Genomic DNA, 16,234 nt, shown 5'->3' with positions numbered 1-16,234 from the left:
CCGGAAAGCTTCTAGTGCCATTGAAGAATCCACAAAAGATTGCAAGCAAGCGATCGAAAAAGTCGAAAAACTAGTTTCTGATGCTCAAATTTTTCTTGATTCTCTTCAGGCTGCAGCTCAAAAGAACGCTCAAACGGTGAATGCTTCGGTTGATAATCTTACACGCACGCTTCAAGCTGAAAAGAAGCACTTTGAAGAGGTACGCCTAGCGATCCAGACTGCCAACACCGGGCTTCACACCTCAGTTGATGCACGTCTTACTCAACTTGAAGCCGAACTTGCTGTGGAAAACAAGATTATGGATGAGTTGGATCGTCGAACTTCTCAGCTTAAACTTCAGAACTTGAAGCTCAAGATGGCAACCAAGGAAGTTGAAGACCTCAAGTCTGAGCGAGCATTGGTCAAAAGCTCTGTTGGTGATGTGCATTCCTCTAAATCTTCTCGAAGCACATGATTCGGTCCTCACTATCTACATTCGACGCCACTTGGCTGAGAAATTGAGACCTGCTTTAGACATTCTAAGCAGGATTGAGGGTGTTCCTAAGCCAGTTGTGCCTCCGAAACATAGGGGAGAAGACTCTATGAAGGAACAACCACAGCAACCTCCAAAAGGCAAACCTGTCTCTCAACCGAAAGTCACTACTGAACTGAAGGGTAATGAAGCTTCGGTCAGTATGAAGGGAAAACGAAAGAAGCAAATTGGTGATGACGATGATGATGAAATTGAAGAAGATGTGTCTGAAGCAGATCAACAACCTTCTAAAACTGTAAATCTCAAAATCAAGTCGAATGATCAAGAGATTGCGGAAAAGGTTCATAAAGCAAAGGAAGGGTTTGATAGGGATAGGAAACAGAAAGAAGCGAACGATGCCTTAGAACAGAGGAAATCTATGTTCCCTCTGTGGACAATGGAAAAGCTTCTAAAGGAGGTAATAGAAGCTCCAAGCATACATTGGCTCGAACCGGTCCTTTCATTCGATCTAGAGAATTCCAAAGATTCTCAATTTGATATGCCAATCATCCGAAAGGAATTCATCTTTCATTGTTTTGAGTCAACTGTTGCCATCCCATCTCCTGACCCGAAGGTTGATCTAGACCTACTTGAGTACTATCTTGCCTTCTCTCAACCTCAATACCTGACTTGGAGTAAACAGAAGATCACAACAGTCAAGGTGTTGAAACCCACTTCAGCAGGGAAGTTTAGCAACATCAAGTTTAAAGTGACCCGAGGCTCAGACAGTTCGGTCCATATGATCTCCCTAGCTGACTTGCCAAATTTGAATACTCATGACTGGATTCTCCTGAACAATATTTTGCTGACTAATCAACAAGAGTATGAGCCGATCATCGACCACATCAAGCGAATGCTGGTGTGTTACATTCATGAAGTCGCAAAGATGGATCAGGAGATCGCCTCAGCCTTGAAGAAGGCCACTATGAAGCCGATTGGGAAGGCAAGCGATCTAAATGTGATGATTAAAGGAAAAATCGATCCAAACTTTCATACAATCATGTTCACAAGGGGCGAAGGTCAAAAATGCATGTTCGCTCTTGTTGACAAACACATGTTCTCCACTGCCTGCTTGGAGCATATTCTGGATATCATATACAGGTGCGATCAGAAACAGTGAAACTGACAAGAAGATGTTTTCTGATATACTTCGGTGGTACATTAACTTCCGTCAAACTCTTCTTGCTATTATCCCAAAGTTGTTCAAGACTGTGAGGAAAACCACAGTTACTCAACCGAAGTGATCTCTCGCCTCAATTGGCGCAAAGGGGGAGATTGTTGACTTTATGGATTGCGTCATTGGGCTTAGTTAGTTCGGTCCATATGTAGTCACGGTTTGGGCCTGTCCAACCGTATTTAGTTTTTAGGGTTTAGTATATATAATGCATGCATGCATTATATTAATATGGCTAGATATTGATTATTCTCTGATTTTGAACTGTAACCCTAACGCATCCTCTACAATAGCAGTTCTTCATAGAGCTCTTCTGAGGGTGTGGATTATTAATCATTCGACGTCAGTTTTGAATCATCGTGTCTTCTTATTCTTGTCTGTTTTGTTTTCTTGACTTATTTGCTAAGGATCTAATCGATCTTATAGTGTTTTTTTATCACATCAGTGCAGGCAGGAAACTTAACTTTGCTCCCTTCTGGGCACAGACAGATTTCAAAGACCAAATCTGTTTTCCCGAACCATCGCATTAGAGCAATGACTCCCCCATTTCCATTAAAGGATTTGGGTTTACAGTTCATGAATTCCTTGTACGAACACTCCCGTAGGTGTCCGTGGGTAACTCCAGGGTTGGTTAAGTGGGTACTGCTACCAGTTCCACTGGGACCACTTTCGCGGATGTGAGTTAGAGCAGCTGTTACTGCGGTCGTTATCGTTGCTTGGAGAGCAGCAGGATCGAATTGTGGTGGTGGATTCTCTGTTGTGCTATTGAATATGCGCCTTACAGGTCTACCGCGGGGCATCTTTTGCTAAAAAGAATACAAAGATGAGACGGAAATAAGTCTATAGCAGTGGTTATAAGTCGAAAGCTGAATGACAAAGTTATCCTAGTTCTGAGTGTATCTGGTTCTGACTTTCATAGGGTTCTGGAAACAATTCATAAGGGAGTCTATATAAAATAAACTTTATGAATCAGAAGTGGCTATCCTCGAATGAATTTCTGTGAATTGAATAACTTGATATTGGTTGCATGAAAAGAAATAATCCTAACACATAGTGTGAGTAGTGAAATCACTAGCTCACTAAGTCAATTAAGGTTATTATTTATTAGTGTGACGCATAAGACGTTTTAGTTTCTTCGGCTGATCCCTTCTTGGAAAACTCCTCTTGAATCTCTTCTTGTTTCCCATTGACTCCTCTGCTGACTACTATGATGGAGTGGTTACATCTATCTGGGTTTGTCATGCAAGAATGGAAGTGTCTAATGAATCTATGAGATTAAGTGTAACTTTATGGGGTGATCCTTACCGGGTCCTCCTATAATTGTGCAATGTATATAAGTTGTATATAATTTAAGATTAAATAGACCTTCGAATAAGTAATCCTACTCCAAAACCACAACCAAACAAGGAACATGAAGTGAAGCATATATCACAAATTCTAAGTCTATAAAATCTCAATTATATAAAACCTTGCAAGTATACACTCCGGAATCATAGACCTACCAGAAGGGTCTTTTAAATTTTCACATATGTTATTTATAGTGCCTAAAATACTCCTATATTATTTTAATGTAATGAACTTGGTATGTTTTAAACTTGTTGTTGTCTTATAGTATCATAAAATACTCCTATAGTATTTTAACTTTATGTTCTGATCTAGAAATCCCTTGATAAAGTTAGGTAAGTTTTAAGACTATTGTAACACCACATCACTCCCAAACACATGTTGGTCATATCTCAAATGAATATAGTTGATCAGGCTATATTGATCCCAGATATGATTACATAACTGTCCAGGTTTGACCGCAATGTCCAACCTTTAAATACTTTTGTTCTGTTCTTCTTGTGATACTTGTTCTAGTATGTATATATGTATAAGCATGTATGTATACTTTTATAAAATATTGTTATACTTTTAGTCAGAGGACTTCGGCCCCATTGCATTTATAGTTGTATATCTTTTATAGGTTGATATACTTAGTTCACTATAAACAATGCTCTCATACCAATCTGTCACACCCCCAAACTGGAACGGCGGAAACATTCGGGGGCGGAGGACGTCATGTTTAGTATCACAACACATGAGTCATAGTAATCAAAGTAACAAACAATCATTGCATTAATATGAAAGTGTTTACAAATTATGTGATTCACAAAAGATTGACTCCAAAAGTAAATAACAAAACAAGACATGAAGCGACTATACTCCATCTTCTGTATCCCAGTGCGCATACTTGTCTACTAGTTTCCTGAGAATACAAGTTATTTTGAAAGAGTAGATCAGCATTTAAGCTGGTGAGTTCATAAGTATTTAAGTGATGAAAAGTAAGTTGTAAGTTCTTTTACAAAAGTTCGCCTGTTCCTCCAGAAAATCCTATATTTTCTGATGTGATGAATGAAAGTAAAAATGACTCTACAATTCCTTCTATGAGTACTAAATGGATACAAGTTATACACAAATTATAGTAAACAGACAATCGATTGTGAGAATCTGCCCTAAGCCCACAACCAAACAAGGAACATGGAATGAGGCGGAAGTCACACATCCCATTGTTTGTTAGGTCTTCACTGTATGTAACCCCGACGTATTCATTTGGTACTTACGGAGTTAACTGTAATAATTCTTTATATTTGATGAAAACATTCTTTAAGAAAATCATATATTTCCTTTAGTAAAAATGGTAACCACAATAGCTACTTCTATAATCACTTAGTTTATACTAGTTATGTAACACCCGATTCCTGGTACGCAGTTAATTCAAGCATTCTTGTGTTTTTCTCTGGGACTCGACGAGTTGGAGGCCCAACTCGTCGAGTAGAGTCGAGATCCGCGGACAGTTTAAGTGACCTACTCGAGTCAAGGAGGGCCGGGATGGAACTAGGAAACTTGGAGAGTGTGTGAGACCTCTCGAGGGCATGTATGATCCTGACGTTTATGTGTTGTTTTCAGTATGGTGACCACACGACATGGAGCGGGAGGTTCAGGATCAGGATCAGGATCAGGCTCTGGTGCAGGATCCGAGCAGGTTGATGACGGGCTACGCGAGTTCATCGCGTCTGAGATCACGAGAGGTATCCTTGATACGACCCGGTCATTTTCTGGTCGATCAAGGAGGGGATTGTTGTGATGATGGAGGATCGCCTCCAAGCATTCAGGAGTGATTTGGCGTCTAGCCAGACGGGTAAGCACACATTGCCCTTCAAGGACTTCTGAGGGAGTGGTGCGCCGGATTTTCACGGGGTGAAGGACCCCATTGTTGCGAGGAGATGGATCGCAGACATTGAGTCTGCGCAGTTCAGGAGCTTCTGCCCGAAAGGGTCGAAGGTCTGCTTTGTTGCGGGATGTTTGAGGGATAGAGCCAGAGACTGGTGGGAGTCATTCGGTGACTCGCTAGGAGCCCTAGCCGTGGAGGCTATGACTTGGTCGAACTTTGTGACCAGGTTCAGGGCGAAGTTTGCACCAGCTGTAGAGCTTCAACAGCTGGCCAGGGAGTTTCTGGATATGAGACAGACTACGGAGTCAGTGGCGGGAATCACCGCCAAGTTCAGAGAGAGGGCCTTGCAGGTACCCCAGTATGCGGGGGATGAGGAGATACGAAAGACCCGCTACCATGATATGTTGAGGGCTGATATTTGGAAGCATGTTAGCTATTCAGCCTGCCCGACCCTGGAGTCCATGATTGCCAGGTCGCGGGAGAGGGAGCTCGATTTGGAGCACGTTAGGAAGAGGAAAGCAGAGTCTGAGCAGGTTACAGGGGTTTCGGGGAAGAAACCCAAGGGATCCGACGTTAGGTCGAAGGGCCAGCCGGGCCAGAGCCGCTGCAGGAAATGCGGCAGGCCGCATGAGGGAGCTTGTAGAGCGGGATCGTCTGGCCGCTACAAGTGCGGCAAGACGAGGCACTTTGGCAGGGATTGTACTGCCCCCGCTCCACAGTGCAGATGTCAGACCTGATTTGCTTCCATTGCAATCCGAGGGGCCATAAGAAGGCCAACTGCCCTAGATTGTCAGCAGCGACAACAGCGGCGCCGACCCTAGTGACAGCGCGGGTTACGGATGGTCGGAAGGCCAAGGTGGAGGCTCCAGTGGTGCAGAGTTGGGCATTTCAGTTGACAGCCGAGGAGGCACGCGCTGCACCCGATGTGGTAACAGGTACGATTTCTTTCTTATACTTTTGTTTTATGTCGCTGTGATTTTGATATGTTATGTATGTGCTCTGTATATGTTATGTATGTGCTCTGTATAGGATCGTTCCATGTGAACGGTATCCCAGTTCAGGTGTAAGGTTGACTTAGGGTCCTTTATATAGGCTGGAGTGTGAGGCCAGGAGGGTGTGCGGTCGGCTGTGTGAAGCTGGCTGGCTGCACACTCGGGTGTGCGGCCGCACACACCTTGCTTGGTGTGTTTGGCCCGATTTTGCGATGCTACACACATTCTAACCCTTCCTAAGACTCATATCTTGATTATACTAAGCCTAATGCACTTATATAGACCCAAAACTTCATTACAAAATAGCAAAACAAGGCTAACTTTGATAAAAATGAAGAATGTATAAGTTAGAAATTTCGGGTTGTCACATTCAACATCACCATCTTTGCTGCCTTACACCACCAAAACTACAACCTTATTCCACCTCCTACCATCCTCCAAATACCCACTCCAACCTCATCAAATCTCCTCAAAACACCCTATACCCGTATACACATGACCCCCTTTATTTTGCATTGTTTTGTAAACAACCCGTTTTTTACATGAAAATGAACTTTGTGCAGTGGCAGATCTAGGAGAAAAGTTCAGGGGTAGCACAACATTTTTACTGCATAATATACAATATGATATTTCTCGGGTTTGGGTTTTTCGGGTTCGGGTTAAACAAGTTTGGAATTTTGAGACTTTAACAGAAACGATTTGCGTTACTGTTAAAGTACATGTTAATGTCAATGGAAACCTAATTTCAAGATATAGGCAATGGAAACCTAATTTCAAGTGTTAAACATGAAGTTTGAAATTCTGATTTTCTTAAAATCAATGCAATTGAAACCTAAGTACGTGTTAATTTTAGTGGAATCCTAGTAAAGCAGTCAAGTTACTTGAACTGTCTTCTAACTTCAAAGAAAAAATTGGAAACTTACTTGTTTCAAGATTTGGATTTTGAAGGTTGGGATCTCTAAACATCCAACGATTTTTCTGTGTGCCCTTTGTTATTCCATCGCATGCTTACGGTGAATCCGTCTTCTTCCAGGCTAGGCAGCATCAATTTTTTTATTTTTTTTCCTTGATTTGTGTCCTGACATGTTTTGACAGCCCAAATAGTTTACAATTGGGCTTTTAGCCTTTTAGATTTTGGAGTATAAACATTGGTATAAACAAACTAAGGGGTATCATAAAGTTCTCCAACAACTTATACGAAAACTAAAAAAAATAGTACTAATTGGGATTTTTTTAGGGGTAACATGTGCTACCCCAGGCTCCAACATAGCTCCGCCTTTGACTTTGTGTTACTTATCAAATACCGGATTGAACTTTGAACAAATAAAGACACAGTCAATTAGGTTCCATCAGTCCAGTTCTAAATCAGTCGTTCCATCAGTCCAATTCTAAACCGATCGTTCCATCAGTCCAGTTCTAAACCAGTTCAGTCAATCTATTGACGAACCTACTTGAATATATATATATATATATATATATATATATATATATATATATATATATATATATATATTATATCTTTACGTTATTTAAATACAGTCATTTATATTATTTATAGCTTAAGGTCATTTAAATATAGTAACTTATATTATTTATAGCTTTACGACAGTTACATACAATTATTTATATTATTATAACTTTCTAGTTTATATTTATTCCGCAATTCTTATTCTTTATATATCCACATCTTATCTCTTTAATTTATATATCTGTCACACACACTAACTGGTATCCAAGCTTTTATTTGTGGTGATTAGATTTTATATTTTCTACAAAATACGTAAAAGCAATCAAACAATTGATTTAATGACCATATTAAGTAACCAAATTAAAAAACTTTTAACAATAAGAAATTAAATCAAGATATCAATTCTGAAACACTCGAATTTACTTTGGGATGCAGTAGCGAGTGACAATTCAAGATATCACACACCCTTCTTTTTCCCTTTTCCATGTTTAGTGCATCTTTAAAATTTTAATAAATTATAAGGTTATATATATATATATATATATATATATATATATATATATATATATATATATATATATATATATATATATATATATATATATATATATATATATATATATAGGCCTAGGTTATTCTATTCAAACTAATTATTGTGTTATTGTATGCATAAATATGGGCCAATCATTTTACTTATTTTAAGAAAGTGATTAATACATATTATTGAATTAAAAATAATTGAAAAATACCATCTAGTTTAACTAGAAGGGTATTTTAGTCAATTAACATAGATTTAATAAAGGAAGTTTGCATATTTTAAGGATTCATAGATTCTATTAATTTTAAAAATCTGATTTTACGAATTATTAGGTTGTAATTCGGACATTCTGACAGAATATGTTTGAATATATTCAAAAATAAAAAAATTCTTGAACCATAAAATAATAAAAATATTCTTGAACATATTTTTCTTGTAGAATAACAAATTCTCGAACCAGCAATTGAAGAATTAAAACAAAAATTATATTAATTCTTATAGAATACATGTAACAATTGCTAAAAAATACATTTATTGTTAAAGAATAAAACTAAAAAAACTTTCAAAATGGGAAAGAAAACATCAAAATCTAACAACTACTAATACATTCTAAAAGAATAATGTGGTCCGTTTCAATTTTGTGGTCCGTTCTTCAAGCATCAACTTCTGTGATTCCAACAGAATTGGAATTCGTGATTCTATTCCAACATAAATGGTATTCGTGATTCCATTCCAATAGAATTGGAATCTCACTAATATCATCCATTGAATCATCTACATAAACATACTTGATACGTTTTCAGAATTCAGCCTTGTCAAGATCCTGCATTGTCCACATAAATAAAGTGTTAAATTAGAAAAAAAAACATAAATTGAAATATGAATCAATTCATAAAATCCAGCCAAAAAACTGGTCAAGAACAAACTGTACCTTTTAGAGCAATTGACATGTTCAGAACCCATAACTTTAGGATAGAGTTCAAGCTTTTAGACCAAATTTGCCTCTTTTATCATCATACATCATACTCCATTAAAAAATAATTTTTTTTTTGATTTTGACATAAATGGCCTCATCAAGTCATCATCTTTATCATTGATTTCACACAAGAAAACCAAACAATGGCCACACAGCCATACAAGATCCTGATAAGTAACCAAGCATCTCATTAAGATGGAGAACACGTGACATCTGATATGAATTCAAATGTAGGACCAGCACATAAATAAGAATAAATACTAATTTGGTGTGCGAACAACCTTGAAATAGGATGTTAGAGCTCACAGGAATCTAGAAGACAGTTTTACTCACAGATGCGATCAAATAGGATGTTAGTTGAACAAAAAAGAAAAAAACCCTTTGTTTCTTCTTCTGCTTGCTCATTGATTTCACAGCCTCATTCCAAACACCCATCTGATTTCGGTTCTTCTTCCCTGCCTCCACCGAACCACCTTCCAACCATCCCTTCCTACCTCCGTTTCTTTCAAATCAACCCAATCAAGAACAACTAGAGACTGCTGGAACAAAAAAAAGGAAAAGAGAAAAGAGAAAAGATAAAAGATGAAATCTCTTACCGTCTTCCGTCGATCGATTCTTCTCCCGCTGTTGATTTGTGATCACTGGTGACGAAGCAGATGAACGAAGGAGGAGTCCTCCGAAGATCGATTGACCATCCCTTACTATATGCGATTTCTTGTCTATCGACCGCCACTGCCGCTGTTGTTTTTGGGGCTGCCGACGATGGGATAACGAACACAAAGAGTCACCGAGCCAAAACACCCCTTTCATTCGTCATTGTGGTTTTAAAAAGGGATGAGAAAAACCTAGGTAACTAAGTCAATGGTTACCATAATTATAGGCTATTATTTGTGGAAACTAATTATCAAATTACCTATTTACCTTTATTTACTTATTTAATTATTTATTTTTATTTTAAATTTTGATTGGTCCACATTTATGAATACAATAACACAATACTTAGTTTAAACAAATAAACCTAGCTCTATATATATATATATATATATATATATATATATATATATATATATATATATATATATATATATATATATATATATGTCCAGGTTCATTTGAAACCATGCTAATTTTGTAAGACCGTGAGACGCAATCTAAAAATAATTATAAAATATAAAATAAAAGGAAAAATCTGAAAATTCCTTTTTAGTTTTTATTTTCGTAATTTTATTTACCTAAAAAATAAAAAATAAATAAATAAAAATTACCGTTTTTTTAATACGTGAGATATTCTAATATAATATTACACTGTAAATATTGTAATGTAATTTTTAGAATGTTAGAATATTCTACTATTCTACTAGATTTGTCAGATATGTAAAATATTATAATATTCTACTAGAATATGTAAAAAACGCTAATTTTTTTATTTTTTTATTTTTATTTATTTATTTATTTATTTGAAAATATAAATGAAGAAAAAATATTTAAAAAAATTTCAAAAATTTTCAATTATTTTGCAATTTAAAAATATTTTTTATCTACAAAATGAGTGGCTAGGATTACGTCGTACGGTCTCCCAAAATTAGGTCGTCTCACATGAACCTAACCCTATATATATATATATATATATATATATATATATATATATATATATATATATATATATTCTTTAATTACTTAATAATAACTACATAAGAAAGCCCATAAACAATTACTACATAAAAAACCCAAACGAATTAACTGATGCAAGTCAACAAACAAATTAAGGTGGTTTATTTATTTATTTTTAGGTAGGTCATCATTTTTAGGTTTATATAACTTGTTATTAAAAATTAAATAAAAGGTGGGTCAAGTGACCCACCATGCTAACACATAGCCTCGCCATTGAATACATATGTGAATCACTTGTGATTTACTTGTGAATTACATCTGATTTACATGTAAATATGCGATTTACATGTGAATTACATGTGATTCACATGTAAATCACAAGCAAATGATGCAATGATGTGAAGAATGAAAATTTATTTTGTCATGAAGTATAGAATACATAGACGCTACAAGAACACTTAATAATGATAAATGTATAAAAATGGAACATCAAGTAAATATTAAAAAAACTGTATAGATGTTTTGAGTTTTTGACAAATATGTATGATACTCATATAGAACTTAAATAATCATATAAAAGAGATATGGTAGATAGTTGTGCGTGTAGCCTTAACCACATTATGTAATAGTGAAAAGAAATGCTCCAATACCACAGGCCTATGGCAAAAAAAACTATGTCAATTCTCTGAGCTCATTAGTGTTTCTTACCAAACCCAAAAATGGGATTTGGCAAACAAGCCTTTTGGAGATTTCAGCCTTGATTATTTGTATGTTTTAGGAGACCATTTCTTTCACCATACATGTAGAGACTAAACCAACACACGAACAAAACAAAGAAATCTTGATAAGATAGCTAAAACCTACCATAGTAGGAAGACTCTCTAACTGCGATTGTTCAGGTTAAAAAAAAACTTGATCATCAAATTTTTGAGGAATAGACTGAACTGAATTTTTTTGTGTTTCTAAGGTTTATAGCTGATGCAGGTTTTGGTGGGAGGAGACGCTCTTTTAGGTCAGCCATTTGAGAAGTGTAACTATAGAAACATGCGTTAATAGCATAAGAGCCAAATTTATCTAAGAAAAATGTGAATTCAAATTGTTTGCTAGCTGCTACATAAGTCCCTGATGCCCACATAATTGGTATAATATCGTAGAAGTTCTTTTCTTCGAAAAGAAGCCAAGAAATGAAAATTACGATCCAGAATGTTGGAATCGTTCTTAGAAGAGTTAGGGAAATTATGAAGTTACGTATTGGTCCATGTTGAAATTGATGTGTCACATCGAATTATTACGTGAAGTAATCAACCATTTTTTCCAGTTGATTTACCATAAATTTTACCTGAATTTGACTATTTGTACATGCGCATCTATTCATTCAAGTTTTCCCAAGACAATTTGTCACACCTCCAAACCGGAACAGCAGAAACGTTCGAGGGCGGAGGACATCATGTTTAGTATCACAACACATGCATCATAGTAATCAAAGTAACAAACAACCATTGTATTAACATGAAAGTGTTTACAAAGTATGTGATTCACAAAACATTGACTCCAAAAGTAAATAACAAAACAAGACATGAAGCTACTATACTCCATCTTTTGTATCCCAGTCTGCGTACCTGTCTACTAGTTTCCTAAGAATACAAGTTATTTTGAAAGAGTAGATCAGCATTTAAGCTGGTGAGTTCATAAGTATTTAAGTGATGAAAAGTAAGTTGTAAGTTCTTTTAGAAAAGTTCGTCTGTTCCTCCACAAAATCCTATATTTTCTGATGTGATGAATGAAAATAAAAATGACTCTACAATTCCTTCTATGAGTACTAAATGGATACATGTTATACACAATTTAGAGTAAACAGACAATCGATTGTGCGAATCTAACCTAAGCCCACAACCAAACAATGAACAGGGAATGAGGCGGAAGTCAAACATCCCATTGTTTGTTAGGTCTTCACTGTATGTAACCCCAGCGTATTCATTTGGTACCTACGGAGTTAACTGTAATAGTTCTTTATATTTGATGAAAACATTCTTTAACAAAATCATATATTTCCTTTAGTAAAAATGATAACCATAATAGTTCTTTCTATTATCACTTAGTTTATGCTAGCTATATATAATCTAATATCGAACGGACAGTTAAATGGGTGAATCTGCCCTAAGCCCACAACCAAACAAGCAACAGGAAGTAAGGCGGAAATCACACATCCAACTGCCTGTCGGATATTAATTATATATAACCATGATGTATAAACTAAGGTATTATAGAATTAACCACTAAAGATCCTTTAAGTTATACTGGTTTAATAAAATGAATTAAACCCTTTTACTGATAAGTTTCTAGTTTAGTTTACCAGATGTCCTATCTGAAAAGTATGTTTTTGTACTAGAAAACGGTATAATCAATTTGTATGCTATGACATGACCCATACCTGATACCCCTTCTGATTACTTGGTGTATACGAAATATATATATATATATATATATATATATATATATATATATATATATATATATATATATATATATATATATATATATATATATATATATATATATATATATATATATATATATATCAAGGTTGCAAAAATCGCTTGACGGTAGCTCGGCGGTGGACTAGGGTTAAGGGATTAATCGGCTAGGCGGGGATTAATCGGGGACCATTAATTATTAAAAAAAATTATTCAAAAATTAATAAATCTAAATTTAATCATAATAATATAAGTAAATAAGCATAAAAGTTTAATAACAAGTTTAATAAACACAACAAATTATCATCCAAAAGACCAAAACAAACATAATAGGTTAATAATAAGTTCAACAAACACACCAAATCATCATCCAACAAGTTCATAATAAGTTTAAATAACACAAAAATAAAACATATTATCTTCTAATCTTCTCCACACACTTCCATTATTTGAACCCCATCCGACTCATATTCGTCTTCTTCTAACATTTGCTCCTCACTCTCGGACTCAAAATCTTCATCGAAATTCAAAAAGTTCCCTTGTTCTTGGACTTTCTCGGGGTGCTTGATTATCATCAGTTCCTAGATCTTCATTAACCGTTTCGGGGTCTACTTCATCTAGATCAACAATCCATTGTTGAGCCGAGAGTGAATCATTTGCTAACAACACCTCCATATTTCTATCTTTTCGCTTTTGGTTTTTTTTCCATTAAATTAGCATTGAATTGAACATAAACAAGATTGTTCAATTTGCTTTCCTCCAATCTATCTCGTATTTTTGTATGTACCTAGAAATGTAAACACAACAAAAAATTAAAATGTGCTTAATATTTAAATTTTTATAAAATATAAATTTAATACTTTATATTACTAACCCCTTCAAACGTGCTCCAATTCCTTTCACAACCCGATGAACTGCTAGTCAAAGAAAGAATCCTCATTGCAATCTTTGTCAGATGAGGAGTTGTGCCACCAAATAGTCCCCACCAACTAGCTATAATTTTGTAAACAAAAACACATTATTAATCGATAAATATCTAAATTTTATAAAATACTAAAATAGATAACTAAAAGTAAAACGAATTACCCGGATCAAACTCGACATCATTCACCCTACAATTTTTAATTGCAAGATCGCAACCAAATCTATCAACTTTTTACTTGTACTTTCGCAAGTCAATTGTTACAACTTGCCTTTGCATCTCAAAGTTGTCACAAAGTAATGTATCAAAAAAATCAAGAACCGCATTCATTATATCGGGATCATATTGGAGTTGTGGATCCTTATAATGATAATACGGATTTAAAAGATAAGACGTTAAATGTAAACTTGAATCTATACGACCTTTGATCTTTTTGTTTATGATATCTATAATAGGCTTGTAAGCTTTCTCGTTACCGCCCAATGATGTGATAATTTCTTCTTTAGCAACTTTAATCTCCCCGTAAACAAAACCCATTGAGGGCTTCCAATCCGCGTCAACCATTCGAAGGACTTTCACCAAAGGGGAGAACACCTTTAAACATTGTGCCACACCGGACCACAATTGGACACTTGACACCGTTTTATATGAGGCAATCCCTTTAGGCGTACTAGAAAATTTGCATTCCTCCCATTCGGTGCTAGAGAACATATGTCTTAGTTGCTCCTTTTTTTCGGCCAAACTTTGTAATGTTAGAAAGGTGGAAGCAAATCTCGTGACTCCCGGTCGGATAATTTCTCTTTTGTTGGTGTAACTTCTCATCATCGCCAAGCTTTTGTGGTGAGCGTAAATGAATATGGTTAGCTTCTTTGCTTGATCTAGAATTTTCTTAAACCTTGGGAGTGCACCGATACCTTGAAGAAATAAACACGATTAAATAACAAATTATAGTAAAAAATTAAACATTTTAAAACAAAATAAAGTAATAAAGTAATAAATACAATAAATAAACAAAATAACGTAAGTACCTTCAAGCATAAGGTTAATGGTATGTGTCGCACATGATGTCCAAAAAATAGATGGTATTTTCTCTTTTAGCAACTTTGCCGCCCCCATGTTATTCGTGGCATTATCGGTCACAATTTGAACAACATGCTCATGACCAACTTGTTGAATGCAAGACTCCACATATTCATATATTTTTTGGCTTGTATGTGCTTTGTTGGAACATTCTTTTGAAGATAAAAAAACAGTATCCATCTTCGAATTAACACATAAATTCATAATGCTCCTTCTCTTTCGATCAGACCAAGCATCTGTCATAATCGAGCATCCATCCTCTTTCCATTCTTGTTTGTTTTTTTAACAAGTTTTTTGTTCTTTCAACCTCATGCTTTAGAAGCGTGTCGCTCAAAGCATATCTAGTAGGAGGTGGAAGCCCGGTTCCAAATTGGCCAACAACCTCTAACATCATTTTAAAGCTATCCTTTTCGAAGGCATGAAAATGAATTGCGCTTTCATATGCCCACCTACTAATGTACTTATGGACCGTGAGTATTCTTTCTTTCCGGAAAATATTGTTAAGATCAACATTTTTTCCCTTTCTCACATTCAAATCTTCTTCGGGGTTTATTTTGTTTGCATAGCCATCCATGGGGCCTATAATATTTGGTGCTTTCAACCCCAAAGAAGATTCTACTCCATCCACGTTATCATGAAATTCTTGTCTCACCTCAAATCTTAAGGCCTCATCTTGCGAAAGTTTAGCTTTCTTTTTTAACTTTCCTTCATTAATAGAATTTCGACATTTCAATTGATCATCTTTTGTAGAACTTGGACATGAAGATACATTCCCCTTCACATGAGCAATATGTTGTTTCATTCTAGTAATCCCTCCGCCAAACACTTTTCCACACAATTTACATTTCAATCTATGCAAGTTGCTTTTATCCGGGATAAAACCATATTCCCAACCAACATCATCCGAATTCCGTTTATGTGTATCGGTGGCGGTTGATCCCACAGACGGTGTAGTCGAAGCATTCGAAGTCATTGATTGTAAATGTTAAATCATCACATCAACACATTAAAAAAATTATTAGATTCATGTTTAACAGATTTCAACAAATACACAACATATTCATACTTAACAGATTTCAAAAAAAAACTTAACAGATTTATAATTAACAGATTCATACTTAACAGATTAAAAAAAATCATGTTGCTGTTAAACAAATTCCCATCTGAAATCCCCTGTTCAACAAATTCTCATTTGAAATTCAATAACCCATTCACTGTTAAACAAATTCATGTTACTGAACAAATTCAATAACCCATTTGAATCAAATGCTAAA

General features: G+C 35.5%; 1 protein-coding gene across 1 annotated transcript; it reads right to left on the bottom strand.

Moving 5' to 3' along the window:
• Positions 1-13,637: 13,637 nt before the first annotated feature.
• Positions 13,638-15,140, bottom strand: LOC145164688 (uncharacterized). The gene is made up of 5 exons (XM_079083397.1): positions 14,909-15,140; positions 14,152-14,794; positions 14,045-14,070; positions 13,833-13,951; positions 13,638-13,745 (listed from the first exon to the last, which is right to left on the bottom strand). The coding sequence occupies exons 1-5, from the start codon at positions 15,138-15,140 to the stop codon at positions 13,638-13,640; spliced, it is 1,128 nt and encodes a 375-aa protein (XP_078939523.1).
• Between the last annotated feature and the right edge of the window lie 1,094 nt (positions 15,141-16,234).

This window comes from Lactuca virosa, chromosome 3, assembly GCF_052849685.1.
Source record: "Lactuca virosa cultivar CGN04683 chromosome 3, Lactuca_virosa_CGN04683_v6, whole genome shotgun sequence".
In the NCBI taxonomy this organism is placed as follows: Eukaryota; Viridiplantae; Streptophyta; class Magnoliopsida; order Asterales; family Asteraceae; genus Lactuca; species Lactuca virosa.
This window is presented reverse-complemented; position numbering and strand designations above follow the sequence as displayed.

Bases quoted from the DNA above. Each gene is read 5' to 3' on its own strand.
- LOC145164688 (XM_079083397.1), bottom strand. From the start codon at position 15,140: ATGGATACTGTTTTTTTATCTTCAAAAGAATGTTCCAACAAAGCACAT. The intron at 13,952-14,044 runs GTAATTCGTTTT...ACAAAATTATAG, and splicing joins TGATGTCGAGTTTGATCCGG to CTAGTTGGTGGGGACTATTT. The intron at 13,746-13,832 runs GTTAGTAATATA...TTACATTTCTAG, and splicing joins ATTGGAGCACGTTTGAAGGG to GTACATACAAAAATACGAGA.